Source organism: Lactuca saligna, chromosome 2 (assembly GCF_052625555.1).
Source record: "Lactuca saligna cultivar CGN05327 chromosome 2, ASM5262555v1, whole genome shotgun sequence".
Taxonomy (NCBI): domain Eukaryota; kingdom Viridiplantae; phylum Streptophyta; class Magnoliopsida; order Asterales; family Asteraceae; genus Lactuca; species Lactuca saligna.
Window position 1 is genome coordinate 174,891,348 of NC_136418.1, and position 20,201 is coordinate 174,911,548.

The window sequence follows — 20,201 nt, forward strand, 5'->3', positions numbered from 1 at the left end:
AAAGCAAACAATGTGTCTGATTTTCCATACAATATACTTATATGCTTATCGAATCATTTGCCTTGCTATTTATGTAGAAAAAAATATGATCAAATATGTAAAAGGTTTCAGGAACTTGAATTGGACTTTTATAAAAAGTATTAAATAAATGAAGAAAGAGATATTGGGCTCAAATTAAAGTCCCGCCCATTGTGTTAGGTCAAAAAGAATGAAAAGCCTAAATATTATTCAAGTGAAAAGGAAATCCTTAGATTTTGTATTTTAGATAAGATAAAAATTTTGAGGATTTTAAGAATTACATAAGAAACTTGTATTTTTAGACTTGTATAGGAAATTGAAAAATGAATCTGTACTTAGTTTAATTAAAGAAAAAAGGAGAAAAAAAAAATTTATTTATTATAATACTCTAGATGTTGACAAGTCAAGGCTTAAATGAGAGTATTATTTGTTTCCTCAGGGTATATCATCGTTTCCTGGTGTGGTCACACAATAATTTTGACAGGACACACACACCCCTTCCCCTTGTGTGCATGTGTGTGGCGATGGTGAAGAATAAAAGAAACTTCAGTGATCGATTGAGAGGTCAAAGAGAAAGAAAAAGAAAATTGGGGGATAGAGAAAGAGAGTAACTTGTAAAAAAACGAAATTGAGACAAATTCAAGGAAGGGAAGAACAATAAACACTTGAAGCGATGGTTTTCTTCATCCTGAACAGGCTAAACACTTGAAATTTCATCAAATATAAACAAGGATAAAGCAACCCTTTAAAGCCTTCATTAGAAATTACTTGGAATATATTGATGTGTTTATGTTACAAGTGGGGTTTAGATTCTCGAATTACTTCATCAAATGAGTTTAAAATTATTATAGAACCAAGTATATGTGCTGGATAATTGGAAACTTATATACGGGTATTCATTAAAGCAAATATTAGTAATATACCTTGTATTTTGAGGTTATGTTCATCAAAAGATTGTTGGAAATAGATTATCTGATTGCTTTAACTTTCATGAGTGTAAAACTTTGGCAAAAAGAGGAAATTATATATGAATGTGTTAAAAGGATAAATAACGAGGGGGCAATTCTGCAATTCGTATTATTACATTAGAGATAAATTGGTAAGCTTGTCAAATCTTTAAATGTTTAATTATTATACAAGTATATACGTGTATGTAAATATGATTCATATGACATTAATAAAGAGGACCTCAGTTGGCAAACACCAAGTATGACGTTATTTCTGAACAAGTAAAATACCTGATGAAACAGAGTCAACTGATTAAACAATTTTGAATTTAGAGAGTACTATGTACTATGACATTAGTAAAGAAGACTTCAGTTAGCACAATCTCTGATGTCGATAAATGAAAACCCACACGAGTACAAATGAATCTTGACTACACATAAAGACATGTACCCAAATTGTTACAACAATCTCATATATCTATCAAAAGAAGTTTAGGATGCCAAGCTCTAAGAAAAACATCACCAAGCAGTCATGTATCATATCTGAGCTAACTATGATTGAGACAATATGAACAAAGAAGTCAAGACAAGTAACCTATCAGTCATTTTCTTATAATAAAAAAAATGGTACATTAATGTAATATAACATAAAAGAAAATAACCTAGCCTTAAAAACTTGAGCTGAAAAATCAGCCACATGATAAAAAGGTACCAAAACTTAACATATCTCATCCATTATCAGCAAAACCATTAAAGATGTAACACTCACAAACAGAATCCAAACCTAGATGCTTATGCAACAATGGAAGGCTTAGAAGCAGATGAAAGCCTGGACCTCTTTTTGGCAAGACTCTCACTTCGCTTTTCCCTTTGCTCCTTGAGCCTGCTTGCAAGAAGCTTCTGGTAATCAGCAGCCTCTGATTTGGCCTTTGCAATCCTCTTCTTCTTGTCAGCAATTCTCGCCCTCTTCCTTTGCAGTGTCAATGGTGTCACCAACCTCTGTATCTTTGGTGCCTTGCTCACCTCCTTACCTGATATGTTTCAAATTACCATTATACCCTCCAACCAATGAAGCATTACCCTTTTTTTTGCAAGAGAGATAAAAATCAAAGGCTTACCAGCTTTGTTTGTGAAGGTTCTGCGATAGGTGTTGACATACTTCCTGACATCATCTTCTTTGGAGAGATTGAAAAGCTTGCGGATCTTTGAAGCTCTTTTGGGGCCTCTCATTCTTGGCTTCTCAACATCGGTCAGTCCGGGCAGATCATTGTCGCCCTTCTTCACAATCACAAGATTCAGGACAGACAGATCTTGGCTCACAATGCACCCACGCACTGACTTCCTCCTGCGTTCGCCATTACGCCTTCCATACCCCCTGAAGCAAGGAGTACCTAGATAGAGGACAGGGGCAAAAGTGTCATTTACTTATTATCAAAACAAATTGACCAAAGTGTATATAGAATGTTAAAAGTGAACCAACCTCGGACAAGTAAAAGACGAACACGCCCTGGAGTCAACACTCCTTGCTTCATTGGGAAACCTTGTTTGTCACATCCTCCCATGATCTTGAAAACGTATCCCTTAAACTCCTGTTAAACAAAAATAGTAGTTAAGTTGAATATCTAGTTATTGGTATGATTAGATTTTAATAATAGAAAGTATAGATGGATATACCTCTCCAAGTGCATCTCCATTGACTTCCTGGGAGATCCTCTTGTCATAAAAAGCACGACTGTATATATTTTGTTAAAGCAATAACTGTCAGTCTTATCAATGAATGCAAGGAACTTAACACTGTAATCAAGTTTTTTTGTGAGAACAAAAGATATAAATGTGTCCAGTTTTATCAAATACACGTAGTAAAAACATAACATATATAACAGCTGGGATTCCAAATCAATGCTCAAACCAGCCATCAATACAAACTGTAAAAAATGAAAAACAATGCACACGAAAGATAGCCAACTGCAATTCCTATTTCTTTTGGATAAAGAGAAGAGGATTTTAACATAATCAGGGTGAATCATCAAAAAATGAGATTTTGTTTGATGAAGAGAAGGGATTTCATTTTTTAGATAAAAAGATCACTAAACATGTTCTCGAAATCAATTTGCACGCTAAACCAAGAATCTGTCATTTCTAAAGCTAGAGCCAGAGATTAACGAGTATAACTGTCTACAGCAAGATTAAGACAACTGGGTGAACATTCAACAGGATTGCTACGAATAAAACAGAACTACTGAAGATAATGCAAGTAATTCTCTAGAAATTAGTTCATATATCAATTTGTGAAGTTGTAGTGAGTCTAAAAAACAATTAACATATAAGAAAAGAGCTTACAGCTTTTGGTCATCGTCAATTTCGAGTTTCTTCTGGCATCCAGTTGTTGGATTTGCAATGTTGAACTACAAAAATTATCACAAATACAATCACAAAACTATGAATATATAATTATGGATGTGATGAAATCAGGTTTGAAGGGATGATACCTTCATCTTCGGACAAGGAGGAGGAGGCCGCCGCGAAGATGATTTGTAAACAACGTTTCTTCGGTTCTTGATGAATTAGGGTTTTTTAACGTTGTTTAAAGCGTTTTTATATCCCGTGTATAATTCCCTTGACTGGGTTATTGGGCTTTTCTGCTCATGGATCAAGTCATCAAACATTCAAACTGACGTATGGGTTTTCTCTGGATTTTTTTTTTTTTCAAATTGATTTATTTAACTTTATTCTAAGTAAATAGAAAGAAAGATACAACATCAAAAAAGGCGAAAATATAGAAATAAACTAAATGTTATATATATATATATATATATATATATATATATATATATATATATATATATATATATATATATAGGTTGTCGTTGTCTTTATTTACTCGGTAGATAGAGGTGAAATCCTTGTTTTTTTAGATCATTGTCATTTTCATCTTGCTCAATGAGTAGAGGTGACACATTCTGCTTCAAGTGAAATGACGATATATCGCTTCATGTTACCCTGATTAATCCTTCAAACAAATATGTACTTCCTTTGATCGGAGAAGGGAAGTTTTGTTCTCTAGAGATATATTTTTTACCACTAAACGGAAAAATAGATTTTAAAGCTATTGTAGAAGTTCGGACAATTAGTAAAGCACTAACAATGTCAAAATATTGGTTCATTTTATTTCCACAAGACAAAATATCTAGATTTCTTTTTAAATTCTTTATTGGTCTAGTTTTACTATTAGGAATAGATCTGGCAATGAGGTTGGGTTCGGGTTGGTGGGTCAGAATCTTTGACCCAACCCAACCCATATACTATATGGGTTGGCGGGTTGGCGGATTGAAAACATCAACCCAAGCCAACCCGTATAAGTATATGAGTTTGTGGGTCAATGGGTCGAATCCAACCCGTATAACCTATTTAATAAGCAACACATTTTAAAATGAAGATAAAATTTGCAAATAAAATGAAGTCATAAAGTTTTAAATATTCAACATAAAGTCATAAACAGGAGTGACAACAACAAGTGGTGTGCGACAGCCGGAGGACAAGAAGACGAGTGGTGTGCATGCGACACTGCAAAAGTCAGTGACTCAATGCCTCAATCGACGGAGACAAGAGATACGAAGTCGTGAGTTTGGAGACCGATGACTGGATTTCTTTTTGATTAGGAGATTCTTAAGGGATAGACACGTTAATTCGACTCCACGATGTTTTGCAGTTTTTGAATTCGAAAATTAATTAAATGATAATCAAATTTTCAAAACTGATAAATAATTAAATATATTTTTAAACATAATATATATATATATATATATATATATATATATATATATATATATATATATATATATATAGTATCTTATAAAACAAATCCTACTGTTTCTATAACTAATTTTAATATAATAATAATATTTTTTTAAGACGTTCAAGTATATAAACTTAAAGTACAACCAATCATCAATAAAATAATAACATTTTATAACTTAGCATTTTATCCAAGTTTGAATCCTTATAATTCTCCCAAAATATTGGTATCTGGTGCATTTGTAGATCCCATAGCTTCCGCAAATATCCTTAAATGTTGCATGTTTGATTGAATTTCAAAATTTGAATTCTCTGTCCCTTTGTTTCTCTCCCATGTTATAAAGCCCACCGCCAGAACATTCGCGCCATCATGTTAGTGTTCTTCTCCTACCTCTCTCGATCCTGGAAACCTAGATCGACCTTCTGCTACAACTACCATACCACGACTAATATATTTTTTCCCTTTTGGATTAATAATTTTATTCAGTAAGTGTGTGAAACATGAAGATCATCATCAGAACAAAAGAGGCTCACGTTTCCCAAGAGCATCATCAAACCACTACGCATGTCGTCCTCCCATTAGGTTATTGATGGTATGATTTATTTTGTTGTTCATCTTTCTTCTGTATGATTTCTAACCCTACGCTTCTCTCTAAACCTTATATCTACTAAAAACCCTACCCTAAGCAACCACCGTCTGCCGGAAACAATGACCTAATATGTTGGAAACAAAGACACCTACCCATCAGGTTCTATAACGTAGTATATGTTGATTGCACCTCTCTCTCTCTCTCTCTCTCAAGCATATTTGAATTTATGTTTCTCAAGTTCTTAGTCTCAATTGATGTATTTAATTTTTTTCAGTTTTTTGAATGCAAACGTTCTTCTGTCAACCTATTGGATGCCACCATCGATAAATTTATGTTGCAGTTTTGTTAATGATCTTCACTGGAGCAACGAGCAAGACGAAGATGTCGATAGGGAGGGAAAACATAAAAAAAAAATTATTGGACTTAAGGTTAGTTCGTGCTTTCTCAATTCCTAATTTGATTTCATTTTACGTCAATTTTCTGTTTTACTTTCAATCTCTCAGGTTTGCTTACCTTTTTCTACTATGCACGTCAATTCCTGGTTTTGACTGATACCACAATCTGCACTGAAACACGGTAAGCCACTCAAGGAAGTTGATTATCCCCGCTCTCTTAACCGACGAACTCGACCTGGCAGTGCACACTCACCTACAATTGGTTTTGAGTTTGAAGTCATTAAGTAAATCTGTTGTTGGTTGGATATTGCTTGAATTCGTAGAGAAATGTAAATCGTCACCCCTGCAGAGTGTTTTTATATTAATAACATTTAATTTTTACAATTTTGGACAATACTGAATACTACAAACTGTTTTTATATCAAAACATTATGGATTTTCATTTTTTTGACCATGTTGTCCCTGCACACTGTATTTATATTTAAAAAAAAATCAATTTTTATAATTTTAGGACCATATTGCCCCTGCAAATTGTTTTTATATTAGAAAAAATTCAAATTTTACAGTACACTGTTTTTATTTTTTTAAACAACATTGCATTTTCATTTTTTTTTCTAAAAAACTAACAGGTTTTAGCATTCAACTTTCTATTTTCGTGTAACCAACCGATAATAACAGTATGAGTGTTCCTATAAATATAACATGTTTTATATGAAACTAATTGCCCGAAAGAAACTAATTGTCGCTGCCGCTTTGCGCGGACAAACGACTAGTATATATATATATATATATATATATATATATATATATATATATATATATATATATATAATTGGGTTAACGGGTTGACCCACGAACCCAAACAAATAACTTAACCTAACCAATGAAATAAACGGGTTGGCAAGTTGGTGGGTTGGCGGGTCAAAAATCTCAACCCAAACCCGTTTATTTCGTGTTGGGTCGGTGTCGGGTTACAGGTTGGGTCGAGAATTATCACTCTTAATTAGGAATACAAGTTTGTGCTATTTTACCAGCTTCGTTTCATAAGTAATCAAAAAGTTGCATATTAGAATTGTTGGTATATACCATAAACACATTCTTTAAAATCAATGAAGTATGAAACGTTCCTTCACTTTCATTAATTTCATTCATTCTTCTTCTCCATCGCTATCTTACACATCTCTCATTACTTGATCCTCATCCGCACTATCATCATCTACATACTCTTGAGAGCTCACTACATCTCCTATCAAGTTCTTATGTTTCAAGTTGCCTATCAAAATACAATTTTATTGATTTAGCAACTCAACTATTATATCATTATAATGATAATAGAAAAACAGAATTTGCATCCACTTGATGAAGAATGAAGAATGAAGAATAGCCTTATCAATAACATGAAACAACAAACGTTCCAAATATCTCTTGGTTGTAGGCATTTTACTAGTGATACTCTTTTCTTTCAAACCCTTTCATAAACAAACATAAATATAAGCAAAACATCTAAATAAATATCCATGAGTAGACCGAACGGAGTGAAGCCACCGCTCGGCATAGGTGGCATACACCATCCCTCGACGGTGGCATGCCGAGTTGATAAGTTACAAATAGCATTTCATTGCCGAGGTAGGAGAGAGATGCAACGTCTATTTTATTTTTTGTTTTTTTTTTCAAAATTTACTAATTTAACCTACCAATTTAATTTTTTCAACCACTTTTTTTTTTAACTCAAAAAAAAAAAAAAAAAAAAAAAAAAAAAAAAAAAAAAACTAAACTGCCCGTTAAAGTTAATAACATTCAAAAGTTTTAAAAATCTCATCCACCCTCTATAAATACTTTTATATATTCCAACTCATTCCATACCAACCTTTATAACATCAAATCTCTCTCGACCTCTTAAATTCTAAAATGTCTTTTCTTAGCTAACAAAACACCCCTAGAAGAAACAAGAAAAAAGCTTAAAAACACTTCATCAAACAATTTGTCACTATCGACCTCTACTTGATGCATCTATCTACTCACCACCAATGTATCATTATCCCGGAAATGTTCCATACTATATATATGGAGCAAACAAACTTCAATTCCAATCTTCACCCCAATTGCCACCTCAATCCCAATTTCCATCCCGATTACAATCCTAACACTCTCCCCAACTCGATTTTAATGCATTTGAAACATTACAAGAAAATATATTCCAATCTACTGAATCAGATTCAATCGAATCCGATTATGCACCCATCGCTCAACCCGACCCTAGACTACTCAACCTTTAGCCAACAAGAAGAAAGAAGGGAGGGTTGATAACCAAAACTCAACACTAGATGAAGAAAATATGTTAACGAAATCATGGGTGGAATGTTGTAAGGAAAAGAAGAAAGCTTTCAAAAATATTGTTTTTAGAATGTTGTAAAGGACAAAGAAAAAAGATCTAACAATACACATTGGAAGACTTCACGAGTAGTTAAAAAAAAAACTAAAACATCTGAAAACTTACACAATCAATCTTCGGATGCACATGTTGGAATAAACTTCAACGATGACGAACCATATGATATTTCTAGGTCGATTTGTCTTATTGAAAGAGATCAAGAGAAGAGAAAGCTCAAAAGTGCCGAAGGTTCTTCAAGTGAGGAGGGGAGAGATGGTCTCATAGAGTTAAATGAGCACGTCCAAAGAAGGTTGCAACTTGCAAAACAAAAAAGAAAAAAAAAAATCGCAAGTGGAAGCTAATGATGAAAAACATTCCAAAATTACCAAGGAATCAACATCGAACCAAGGAGAAAGTGCAAGCGGAGCGTATCAAGAAATATAATTTTGACAAGTAGTATTAAGTCTAGGTTTAAGTCAAGTTTTAGGTCAAGTTTTAAGTATAGTATAAGTCAAGTTAAGGAATATTTATGATGTTGTAGCTTTCTTTTTTTATTTTAATAAAATGTTTGTTTTTTTCAAATGTATAAAATTTAATAAATAAATAAAATCTTGACTCACTTCCAAATAATGGCATGTCGATCATGTTGTGTGGAAAAAATGACATGATAGTGAGATAGATGTTAAAAAGCTTATATAAGGTTGTAACATGTCATGTACTATTCCTTCAAGCATTATACTAATAAATAAAAAACTATAGGTTTGCTTCTGAACATAGCGTTTGTATCGTTCTTGTCCCTATCTAAAGTCTCTAAACTAAAAAAATCCACATTAAAACTTCTAGTTTAATTCAAACCACTTAATTGGTTTAGTAACACCTAAAAGTGAAAAATTGCCTTACAAGTTGAATAATAAGTTGATCATGGCCCTGAAAATGGGTTTCTGGAAACTCAAAAACTGCACAAGCCTCCTCAAATCAGTTTAATTATAGATTCAATAACTAAATTAAATGACCATTTTACCTTTGCATTTAATATAACAAATTTCATAATATTCATCTCATCAACTTTAAGTGAAAGGAGTTGGGAGGAAAAAAGAACAAAGGCAAATAGTTGTCTTAATACACACAACTAAACCAAACCATGTTTTATGGATTTACCCACTGAACTGGAAATAAATAGTCATGTATAGCTGTCTAGATTAAGCTTATTAAGTAAAAAAAATCTGCTTAAGGCGTTACACATACCTTTTAGGAACGAATCAACAAAGCGTTGATCCACCATTTTGAGAACATCAACATACATTAAATTTTTATATCAAAACGGGATTAGACAAGCTTTCTAAGATGAGAAGGGTTTATGCCTTTTGCACACACGAAGCATTGAACAACTTTTTAGGATGAGACACAAAATTGTAATTTTTGTCTCACATCAATCTCGAAGCTAGCTTCAATGTATGTCAAACACAATACAATGTGTTCTTTCATATCATGTCAATACCTTGTCATGAGTCCCTCAAATATTTAACAATGATACAACTACATTTACAGATCGATAAAGCTCCTCCATAATTAGTTGCACGTCATTTTGTGAGGGGTAGCTATTGATTTACTTATATGAACAACTTCTTTAATCTAATGTGATAAAAAGTTGCATTGATAATTATCGAAACTTGTTACTTATGATTTTTTTTTTTATTATTTAAAAAAAAAAGGTAGGATTATTACCGGCTTCCCGAGTATAACGAGGTCTTGTTCATGCTGCAAATAAAACTATTTTTTGTTAGTAACTAGTATTATATGCATATTAATTTGCAATGTCGATGTCCCCTTACAAGGTTACCGGTCATTTGGTTTTTCTATTTCCAAACCAAAAATGGCTAAATCCATATCATATTACCATCTTTATATAATATAACACGAAGATGCAAAATAACCGTTATCATCTTTATAAAATATAATACAAGATGCAAAATAACCATTTATCTGGAAATAGCGATTTTACTTTTGGTCATAGCCGATTCTCACATTTACATTTTTTACGACATACAAACTTTGGTTTAACCGTTTTCATCCTTCATAAATTTAAAGGTAAATTATTGGTATTTTATAAGTTACAATTTTAGTTTTTACTATATTGTAAGTTACATTTTTTATCCTTTACATAGTTTTTTCTATAGTTTTTGTTTTCATTAATTGCAAATGAGTTTCTCAGCCACAATACATGGGATGACTTAAACACTAGTTTTAAATATAAATATTGAAGGAAAAGAAAAGATGCCTACCAACTCTTTATGCCAAACAGAAAATGTTTAAGGAGCAAAGAGTTGTCTAACACCAAATAAATAACTTTTGTAATCTTAGATGAAAATATAGATGAATTTTTTATATATAATTTTGTAGATTACTTAGTGCTATACTCACCTTAGGCAAAATACAGCATGCAAGTTCACCAAGTGCTTGTGAAGTGGACTCACAGTTTCCAAGTAAATACGAACAATCTTCTGTCCGCGTGAAAACCATTAAAAGTTAAATAAACTATAATAACAAATTAAACCTACTTAGATTATTGATTAAAATATAGAGATTTACTTTTCTTTTCCAATCATTTTCAACATCTTTATGCCAATCATGAGTCGATAGTATTTCAGCAGAAGAGCTGAGTTTTATGATCACTGAATATGTGGATTGATGGAGAAACAATCAGCCGAAAGAGTTCTAAATTTGTATTGTTAGGGGTTTGGGCTTCTAATGTCTAAAAATCAATTGGTACAAAAGGATATTATAACATTAAAATGTAATGTAAACAACCATATCTCAAAATCATAAAGAGTTGAATAAGATCAAAAAGACAACAAAACTAATGTCTGAACCACTATCACAAACACCAATCAAGATTCAACACCCATAAACATAACTTTCAAAAAACCCTAAGCAACAATGGAAGGCTTAGAAGCAGTTGAAAGCCTGGACCTCTTTTTGGCAAGACTCTCACTTCGCTTTTCCCTTTGCTCCTTGAGCCTGCTTGCAAGAAGCTTCTGGTAATCAGCAGCCTCTGATTTGGCCTTTGCAATCCTCTTCTTCTTGTCAGCAATTCTCGCCCTCTTCCTTTGCAGTGTCAATGGTGTCACCAACCTCTGTATCTTTGGTGCCTTGCTCACCTCCTTACCTGATATGTTTCAAATTACCATTATACCCTCCAACCAATGAAGCATTACCCTTTTTTTTGCAAGAGAGATAAAAATCAAAGGCTTACCAGCTTTGTTTGTGAAGGTTCTGCGATAGGTGTTGACATACTTCCTGACATCATCTTCTTTGGAGAGATTGAAAAGCTTGCGGATCTTTGAAGCTCTTTTGGGGCCTCTCATTCTTGGCTTCTCAACATCGGTCAGTCCGGGCAGATCATTGTCGCCCTTCTTCACAATCACAAGATTCAGGACAGACAGATCTTGGCTCACAATGCACCCACGCACTGACTTCCTCCTGCGTTCGCCATTACGCCTTCCATACCCCCTGAAGCAAGGAGTACCTAGATAGGGGTAAAAAAGTCATTTACTTATTATCAAAACCAAATAACCAAAGTATACTTAAAGTTATTAAAGACTTTAACACAAACCAACCTCGGACAAGTAAAAGACGAACGCGCCCTGGAGTCAACACTCCTTGCTTCATTGGGAAACCTTGTTTGTCACATCCTCCCATGATCTTGAAAACATATCCCTTAAACTCCTGTTAATCAAAATAGAAGTTAAGTTGAATATCTAGTTATTGGTATGATTAGATTTTAATAATAGAAAGTATAGATGGATATACCTCTCCAAGTGCATCTCCATTGACTTCCTGGGAGATCCTCTTGTCATAAAAAGCACGACTGTATATATTTTGTTAAAGCAATGAGTGCCGATCAAAAGACCAAAACTTTGAGAGTATAAAAAGAATGAATGCAAGGAACTTGACACTGAAATCAAGTTTTTTTTAGAGAACAGAAGGCATAAAAACGTCCAGCTTTATCAAATACACGTAGTGGAAACAAAACAGAAATAACAGCTAGGATTCCAAATCAATGCTCAAAACCAGCCATCAATACGTAATTACAAAGTTACAAACTGTAAAAAATGATCATGTGAATGCACACAACAGATAACCAACTGCGATCCTTTTTTCTTTTGGATGAAGGGAACAGGTTTTTAACATAATCAGGGTAAATCATCAAAAATTGAGATTTTGTTCGATGTAGAGATAAAAGGGATTTCATTTTTTAGATTGAAGGATCACCAAACATGTTCTCGAAATCTATTTGCACGCTAAACCAAGAATATGTCATTTCTAAAGCTTGAACCAGAGATTAACGAGTACAACTATCCACAGCAAGAATAACATATCTGGGTTAACATTCAACAGGATCGCTCCGGATAAAACAGAACTACAAGAATCGATGCCAGCAATTCTCTAGAAATAAGTTCAAATATCATTTTGTGAAATTGTAGGGAGTCTAAAATACCAGGTAAGAAATACAAACAAGAACTTACAGCTTTTGGTCATCGTCAATTTCGAGCTTCTTCTGGCATCCAGTAGTTGGATTCGCGATGTTGAACTGTAAAAATCAAAACTAGAATAAAAAAACACGAACATATAATTACGAATGTGAGGAAAATAGGGTGTAAGAGATGAAAACCTTCATCTTCAGGCACTGCAGAGGCCACCGGGAAGAGAATGCGTAACAGAGCTTACTGAATTAGGGTTTTTGAGCGTGATATGAAGGCCTGTTATATCTAATTCATGAAACATTTGTTTGGGCCATTGGGCTTTATTGTGAAGGTCAAGATTTTCAAGAATATATGAAGATAATTTTTGTTAATGGACTATAATTCCTTTTCGGGTTTAATATAATCAAGTGTCAAGCTTCAAAAGTAAAGTTTTGGTGAAAATTGTAAATCGTGGGAGTGTCTGTTTGTTATTTTATTTTTTCAGTATTAAGATTAAAAGTATTTTAAATATTATAATTTAAAATAATTGTCATTATATATATATATATATATATATATATATATATATATATATAGAGAGAGAGAGAGAGAGAGAGGTTCAAATGAAACTAAAAAAGATTAAGAACCGGAAGAACTTCTAATTTTAGATGTTTATAAAGGGTTTAGGGTTTAGGTTTTAGGGTGTTTATAAAGGATTTTTGGTGTTTATAAAGGGTTTAGGGTTTAGGAGTTAGGGGTTAGGGTTTAGGGTTTAAGGTTTAAGGTTTAGGGTTTAGGGTACCCTAAACCCTTTATAAACATCTAAAGTTAGAGGTTCTTACGGTTCTTAACCTTTTTTGGTTCTCATTTGAACCACTCTTTATATATATATATATATATATATATATATATATATATATATATATATATATATATATATATATATATATATATATATATAGAGAGAGAGAGAGAGAGGGAGAGAGAAAAGTGAATATACCCTTAAGGGTATATAAGGATATGTACCCTAACCCACCATAATACATCGTTTTGTTTGATATATTTATTATAATGTTCTTAAACTTCAACCCTAACTTGATTTACTTTTAAGATTTTCGAAATTTCACTGTTATCTTTCTCTTACATCACATCTTTATGTCGGACACCTACTAGGCTTTATATATTATAGTTAAAAATTGAAATTGTGTAAGAAGAAGATAAATATAAAATTTATATAAATTTTGAAATTAAATCAAGTTAGAAGTCGAATTAGAATAACATTGGATAATTACAATATGTATATATGATACAAAACGAAGTAATATTGTGATTTGAGTATCTAAGCTTATATATCTTTAAGGGTATATTCAATTTTTCCATATATATATATATATATATATATATATATATATATATATATATATATATATATATATATATATATATATATATATATATAACATTTTCCATAGTTCTTTTAACGGTTTATTTAATTTATATCCATCTTTCTAAAATATTCAATAAAACTCATCTTCATTCATTTTGTAAACATATATAATACATTGATATAAAAAATTAAGAAATATTATCACTAGACATAATATTTAAATAATTAGAGATATTGCAATAAATTATTTCAAAAAGAAGAATTTAAATGTATAAAATGGAGAATATATATATATATATATATATATATATATATATATATATATATATATATATATATATATATATATATATATATATATATATATATATATATATATATATAATGGTCAGAAGAAAAACACAGCAACCCTATGATTAAATAGCATTTAATGGTCAATAAAAATAATATTACATACATAACTATCTAAAAACTCTAATTTGTAATAAGTTTATTGATAACAATTGTAATTATATATTATAAGTTTCAGGCTACAAATTTTTATTATCAATAAAAAAGTATAAGCATATTATTGTTTTCATTTATGTTATTATTGGTAAATTTATAATTTATTATCTTTATTTTTTCTTAAAAATATCAAAAATTTAAAAATACACCGAGCTACACCAACTTTTAAATTATTTTTTCTTTGAAGTTTTGAAATTTTACGAGACTGATTTACAATTTACGTTTTTGAATAAAAAAGATTACCTAAACAATCAAATTAACAAATTAATTTTCTTTATTATGACATCCAGATTAATAAAATGCATTTGTGCATCCCTTTTTAACCTTATATGTTAGACATATTTTCAAATGTTGATTAATGATATCACGTTAGTGGACCTTTTTGGAACCACTACCTTTATATATCCCTATTTAAATCAAAATAACACATATAAACAAAAATGTTTGTTTTTATTGGAAATTGTTCCTTGCTTGTACACATGTAAGCTTGTGTACATAATTTAATTTGTTCATGCAACTCTTGGCTTTTAAGAGACAACCGAACTCTAATTTTCATGTGTTTCCATAAGTGTGATAAAGTTGTTCATGTTTAAAGTCGATTTCGAAAAAACATTTGATTCGCTAAACTGGGGTTATTTAGATTCAGTAATGGAGCACGTGGGGTTCAACAATAAATGGAGAGGTTGGATACATGGCTGCCTTATATCTTCGAGAACCTCCGTCCTTGTCAATGGACCTCCCACATAAGAGTTTGCTATCACCAAGGGTGTTCGGCAAGGTGATCCTTTGTCTTTGTTTCTTTTCATTATGTGACATCCCCAAAATCTCGGTCAGAAAAGACCGATTTTCATTTATGCTTTTAAAATAAATTCAGAGTAAATCCTTTTGATTTGAAAGAGTTGTGGAATTTGTTCCCAAAAACAAAACATGAAAAAACAATGTTTACCAAAGCATTTCATAAAAGAAATGTATTTTCATTATAATCAAAACTCGGGGTGTCATATTCCAATATAGACCAATAAGCATAAACGATAATATTATAAGTCATTCAACAAATATATACATATACAGACTTGTAAACAAAACAACTTGATGGTTCATCCATCTTACGCCCTTGCGCCACTTCCTGTAATACAAATAAAACTGAGTGGGTCAGGCTTGGGAGCCTGGTGAGCATATAGGGTTTTCAACCCACAATAAATAATTAAATTAATTATTATCAACTAACAATAACCCAGTTACCCATTCCCATTATTCTCACTTTACGTCCCTAAAATAACTAACACAAGGGACCTAATATAAGAATATTTTCATCGGGGTGACAACACATGCTGCGGGGCTTCCTCAGCAATATAAGTCAAGTAAGGCAACCATGAGGGGGATGAAATACAGCGAATGAACACCCAAGTTCATTAACACCTACAGGTTATGAGCCTGCTAGCGTTCCACTGGACTGTCTAGAAAAGTCCGTGGTCGTCATCTAAATTCCGCTAGATGACTGGATCAAAACAACAACGAGGCTTCTCATCTGTTTATTACACACCAACTATCTACCCATGTTCTACCCAACATATTAGTAGATAAAAACATACATTTTTATACGTATTTTCAAAACTTGTATAGCATGCTTGATCAATACATTTTCCATATAACAGATGAGGCGCACACACATAACACGTATTTCATATAGAAATAATCAAATCTGTAAGATAGAAGAAAGTGAATATACATTCACACACATAACAACAAAATATACACATAACACGTATCTCATATAAAATACTTCATAGTTATACGTTAGGAGAAAATAACAACGCATTCACACGTATAAACGACAATAAACTTAATACACTCAAACCATATTTGTATTATTATTGCGTTTATGAAAGGTAGTATACACTCACTTGATCAGAAGATGATCAGACAGCACTACGACTTGCAGAAGTAGTAATCCACAGCAGATCTGGAAGATCTCCACAAAAATCGAACTTCTCGCGGGCAGAGCTTCGGCTCGGAAACCGCACTTCTCGGGATCTTCGGGATCTCGGGACTCGCTTCGGGACTCAGGAATATTACCGGGGCTTCGGGGTATTTCTGGCACGCAAAACGATGCAAAACGGGAGAGAGAAGAGAAGAAATGAACAAAACTTTTGGCTGCCCTCGCAAGCCTTTTATAGGGGCTGAGCCTCGCATGTACGCGGGGCGTACGCCAGTACGCGGGGCGTACTGGTCCGAGAAACATCATCGCTTACGTATCCGAAGCCACTTGCTGCGATGTCGACACTTTCGGAGTACGCGGGGCGTACTCACTTACGCGGCGCGTAAGTCGGATCGGATCGATGACTCGCCTTCGGATAAGGCTTTCCGAATTTTGATTTAAAAATAAATACAAATTAATTAATAAACTTCGGAAATTCATATCTTCTTCATACGAACTCCGTTTTCGACGTTCTTTATATCCACGCGAAGGTGAGACTACGCTCTACAACTTTCGTTTAGACTCCATCGGCTAATTTTGACTTTATTTTTATTATTTATTTTTAATAGGCCGGGACAGAAACTTTCGTTATAAATTCATAACTTATTCGTTTGACGTCCGTTCTCGCCTAACTTTTTATCGCTTTGATACTAACAACGAGATCTTTGATTCTCGTTTAGATCACTAAGGCTAAATATCGCTCTAACGTAAATATCACTTTTTACGTTAATCAGCGGTGCCGGTTCTGTCGCGAAACTTCGACAGGTCATAACTTCCTCGTTATAACTCGGATTTCGGCATTCTTTATATCTTCGGAAACCTTGTTTCAACTGCTACAACATTATCTAAATATATCAAGTTTATTATACACTTAAATTTTGATGCTTATTTTTATTCTTAATTAATCAAACCACATAATTAAGCAATTAAGCACAAAATATATAATACTCAAATAATACAATCTTATTATTTCAAAATGGGTTACAAAGGTTAACCTAGACCATTACATTGCTAAAAATGGCAAGCCTGGAAACACAAACGTTACACATTGTTTCCATGGAGGGCCTAAACCAAGCCATCAAAAGAGCTTTGGAGAAAGAACTTATTGTGGGTGTCACATTACCAAACAAATGGTCCTTCCATTTCACATCTATTCTATGCAGATGACGCAATCTTTGTAGGAAGATGGGATACCCCGAGCATTAAAAACCTAGCTAAGATCTTAAAATGCTTCTGCATTTGCTTCGGTTTAAAAGTCAACTTTAAAAAATCCCAATTATTTGGGATTGGCATTCCAGGATTAGATCTTCAACATCAAGCACAAGTGCTTGGTTGTCTCAAAGGCTCATTCCCGTTTACTTATCTTAGAGTTCCGTAGGAGTAAATATGGCATTAAAAAAGCATTGGAGACCGATAATTGACAAATTTCAATCACGACTATCGGTTTGGAAAGCGAAAACACTGTCATTTGGTGGTCGACTTACTTTACTCAAGTCCGTTCTTAATAGCCTCCATCCTACTATTTTTTACTCTTTAAAGCACCAGAGGGGATCATTGAAGAATTAGAGAAACTACGTAGAAGGTTCTTATGGGGGGGGGGGGGGTGATACCAAATCTAAAATACATTGGGTGTCTTGGTCAAAAGTTATCGCGGACAAAACTGATGGAAGCCTAGGAGTTGGGATATTAAAAGCACAAAATCTAGCACTACTAACAAAATGGTGGTGGAAACTTTAAACAGAGCCTCACAGCTTATGGAAGGATTGCATTAATTGCATACATAACTTAAACAAAAACTTGTCACTTGTATGGCAAAGAAAACAACAAATGGAACTTGGTGCAATATAGCAAAAGCTATCAAATCCCTACCTGAACTCGATGTTAATTATCTCGACATGTTCATCATAATCCCAGGTTTGAACACAAGATTCTTATTTTGGAAGGATAGGTGGTGTGGATCACTTACGCTCCAAGAATGTTTTCCCCATCTTTGTGCATAGGAGAAAGTTAAGCTCTGTTCAATCGCTGATAAGATTAGCACCAATGGCTTTAATTGGAATTGTAAAACACCACATATGAATATTTTAGGTTGCAAGTGATTTCGAAAGCTTATGCTCGATGATTTGTAATGTTAATTTGTCCTCTGATGCTAAAGGGTTTCGATTCAAATGGAGCAAAGACAGTAATTATACTGTGAACATTCTAAGGAAATTGATCGACTCTAGGGCCTATACATCTCACGCAAGAACGTGCATCAATTGGTCCAAGGTTGTCCAATTGAAGATAATATGCTTCATATGGAGGGCATTGTTAAATAGAATTTCGGTTGCAACAAACCTGGAATCAAAAGGAATCAAGACCCAATCAAATATGTGCCCTCTTTGCAATAAAGAAAAAGAAACAAGCGATCACTTACTGATCAATTGTGATGTTGCTACGGAGGCTCGAGAGTGGGTTTTCAAATGGTGCATAATTGCTGCTATACCGTTCAATAATGTGACAGACTTGATTAATTTCGCAGCAAACTGGGGTAACTGTCCAAGACAGAAAGAAAGGATTAATGTGATAGTCTACGGACTGTTATGGTGCACGTGGGAGGCAAGAAACAATAAAATCTTTAGACAGATACACACAAACCCAACAAAGATAGCAGATGAAGTTATTTCCCAAACATATGTATTGTTGAGATATAGAACTTCTAATGTAAAATTAAGGTGGATAGATTGGAATACATCTCCATTTTGTTAAACTATTGTATTTGTCATTACTCCTTGTATTTGCTCATGTTTTAGCTACTTGCTAATCATGTAGCTTTTTTTTTAATGAAATCTATTTGCCGCCATATTATTGTTCTTAACAGTGCATTAATTTGTCTCATTCTTATAAGAATATGGTTATATATAATCATTGAGGTCTTGTTCATCTACAACTTACTATTGATCATGACATTCAAGTCGCTATGTTATTCTTAGTTCTATATGAAATTTGGAGCTCTCTAAATAATCATATTCTCAAAGCAAGCGCATAACATATCATTTATGGTAGACTTATCTACTTACGTTATCCAATATGATATTAATGACATGTTACATTTGTGTGGCCGGACCATAATAACATGTTAAATTTGTGTGACCGTCCGAAGGAGGTCATACATCTTGAAATATTTTTGGATCTAATGATTGAACGTTGTTTAGAAAAATGCCTATATCAATTTTTATCAACCATAAACCTTAATTCTAGCACTTAGGTGTCTGCATAATCTAGTTAAAATAATGTATTTTGTGAAGAATGTGTTGATAATATACACCTTTGAGATAACAAAAGATTTGTATGATCTATATCTCATATTAATTTGGGATAACCTACAATGCTTCCACTAGCTATCATTTCTACCACTTTGGATTCTTCTTTGTAGGCTTTGTGGAAATCCAATGTTAGTATTGTTTTAGTACTTTTATTTTGAACAAGTTTTCATCTTTTAATTTATTCAACATTAGTATCCATATAAGTATTTTCAAGTGTTTTTTTTTTCTTTTACATCGTTTCATCATTTTTGTTGGAAACACCCAAAACTTTTTAGCCTCTCATTTCTTCATTAAAAAAATGTTAAAAGGTTCAAACAACAAAGAACTTCTACAATACCGTAAAAAAAAAAAAAAAAAAATTGATATTGGAGCAATTTAATCAAGTTTCGTCTTTATTCTATTCGACCCGTTTGAGTTGAAATTGGAGCAGTTACTTGGGCTGGAT

General features: G+C 32.8%; 2 protein-coding genes across 2 annotated transcripts; both read right to left on the bottom strand.

The window, feature by feature from the left end:
- Nucleotides 1-1,546: 1,546 nt before the first annotated feature.
- Nucleotides 1,547-3,569, bottom strand: LOC145032888 (small ribosomal subunit protein eS6-like). The gene is made up of 6 exons (XM_078981846.1): nucleotides 3,455-3,569; nucleotides 3,306-3,370; nucleotides 2,640-2,697; nucleotides 2,446-2,554; nucleotides 2,084-2,356; nucleotides 1,547-1,996 (listed from the first exon to the last, which is right to left on the bottom strand). The coding sequence occupies exons 1-6, from the start codon at nucleotides 3,458-3,460 to the stop codon at nucleotides 1,758-1,760; spliced, it is 750 nt and encodes a 249-aa protein (XP_078837972.1). The 5' UTR covers nucleotides 3,461-3,569; the 3' UTR covers nucleotides 1,547-1,757.
- Nucleotides 3,570-10,879: 7,310 nt separating this feature from the next.
- LOC145032889 (small ribosomal subunit protein eS6-like) lies at nucleotides 10,880-12,907 on the bottom strand. The gene is made up of 6 exons (XM_078981847.1): nucleotides 12,789-12,907; nucleotides 12,643-12,707; nucleotides 11,927-11,984; nucleotides 11,734-11,842; nucleotides 11,370-11,642; nucleotides 10,880-11,282 (listed from the first exon to the last, which is right to left on the bottom strand). The coding sequence occupies exons 1-6, from the start codon at nucleotides 12,792-12,794 to the stop codon at nucleotides 11,044-11,046; spliced, it is 750 nt and encodes a 249-aa protein (XP_078837973.1). The 5' UTR covers nucleotides 12,795-12,907; the 3' UTR covers nucleotides 10,880-11,043.
- Between the last annotated feature and the right edge of the window lie 7,294 nt (nucleotides 12,908-20,201).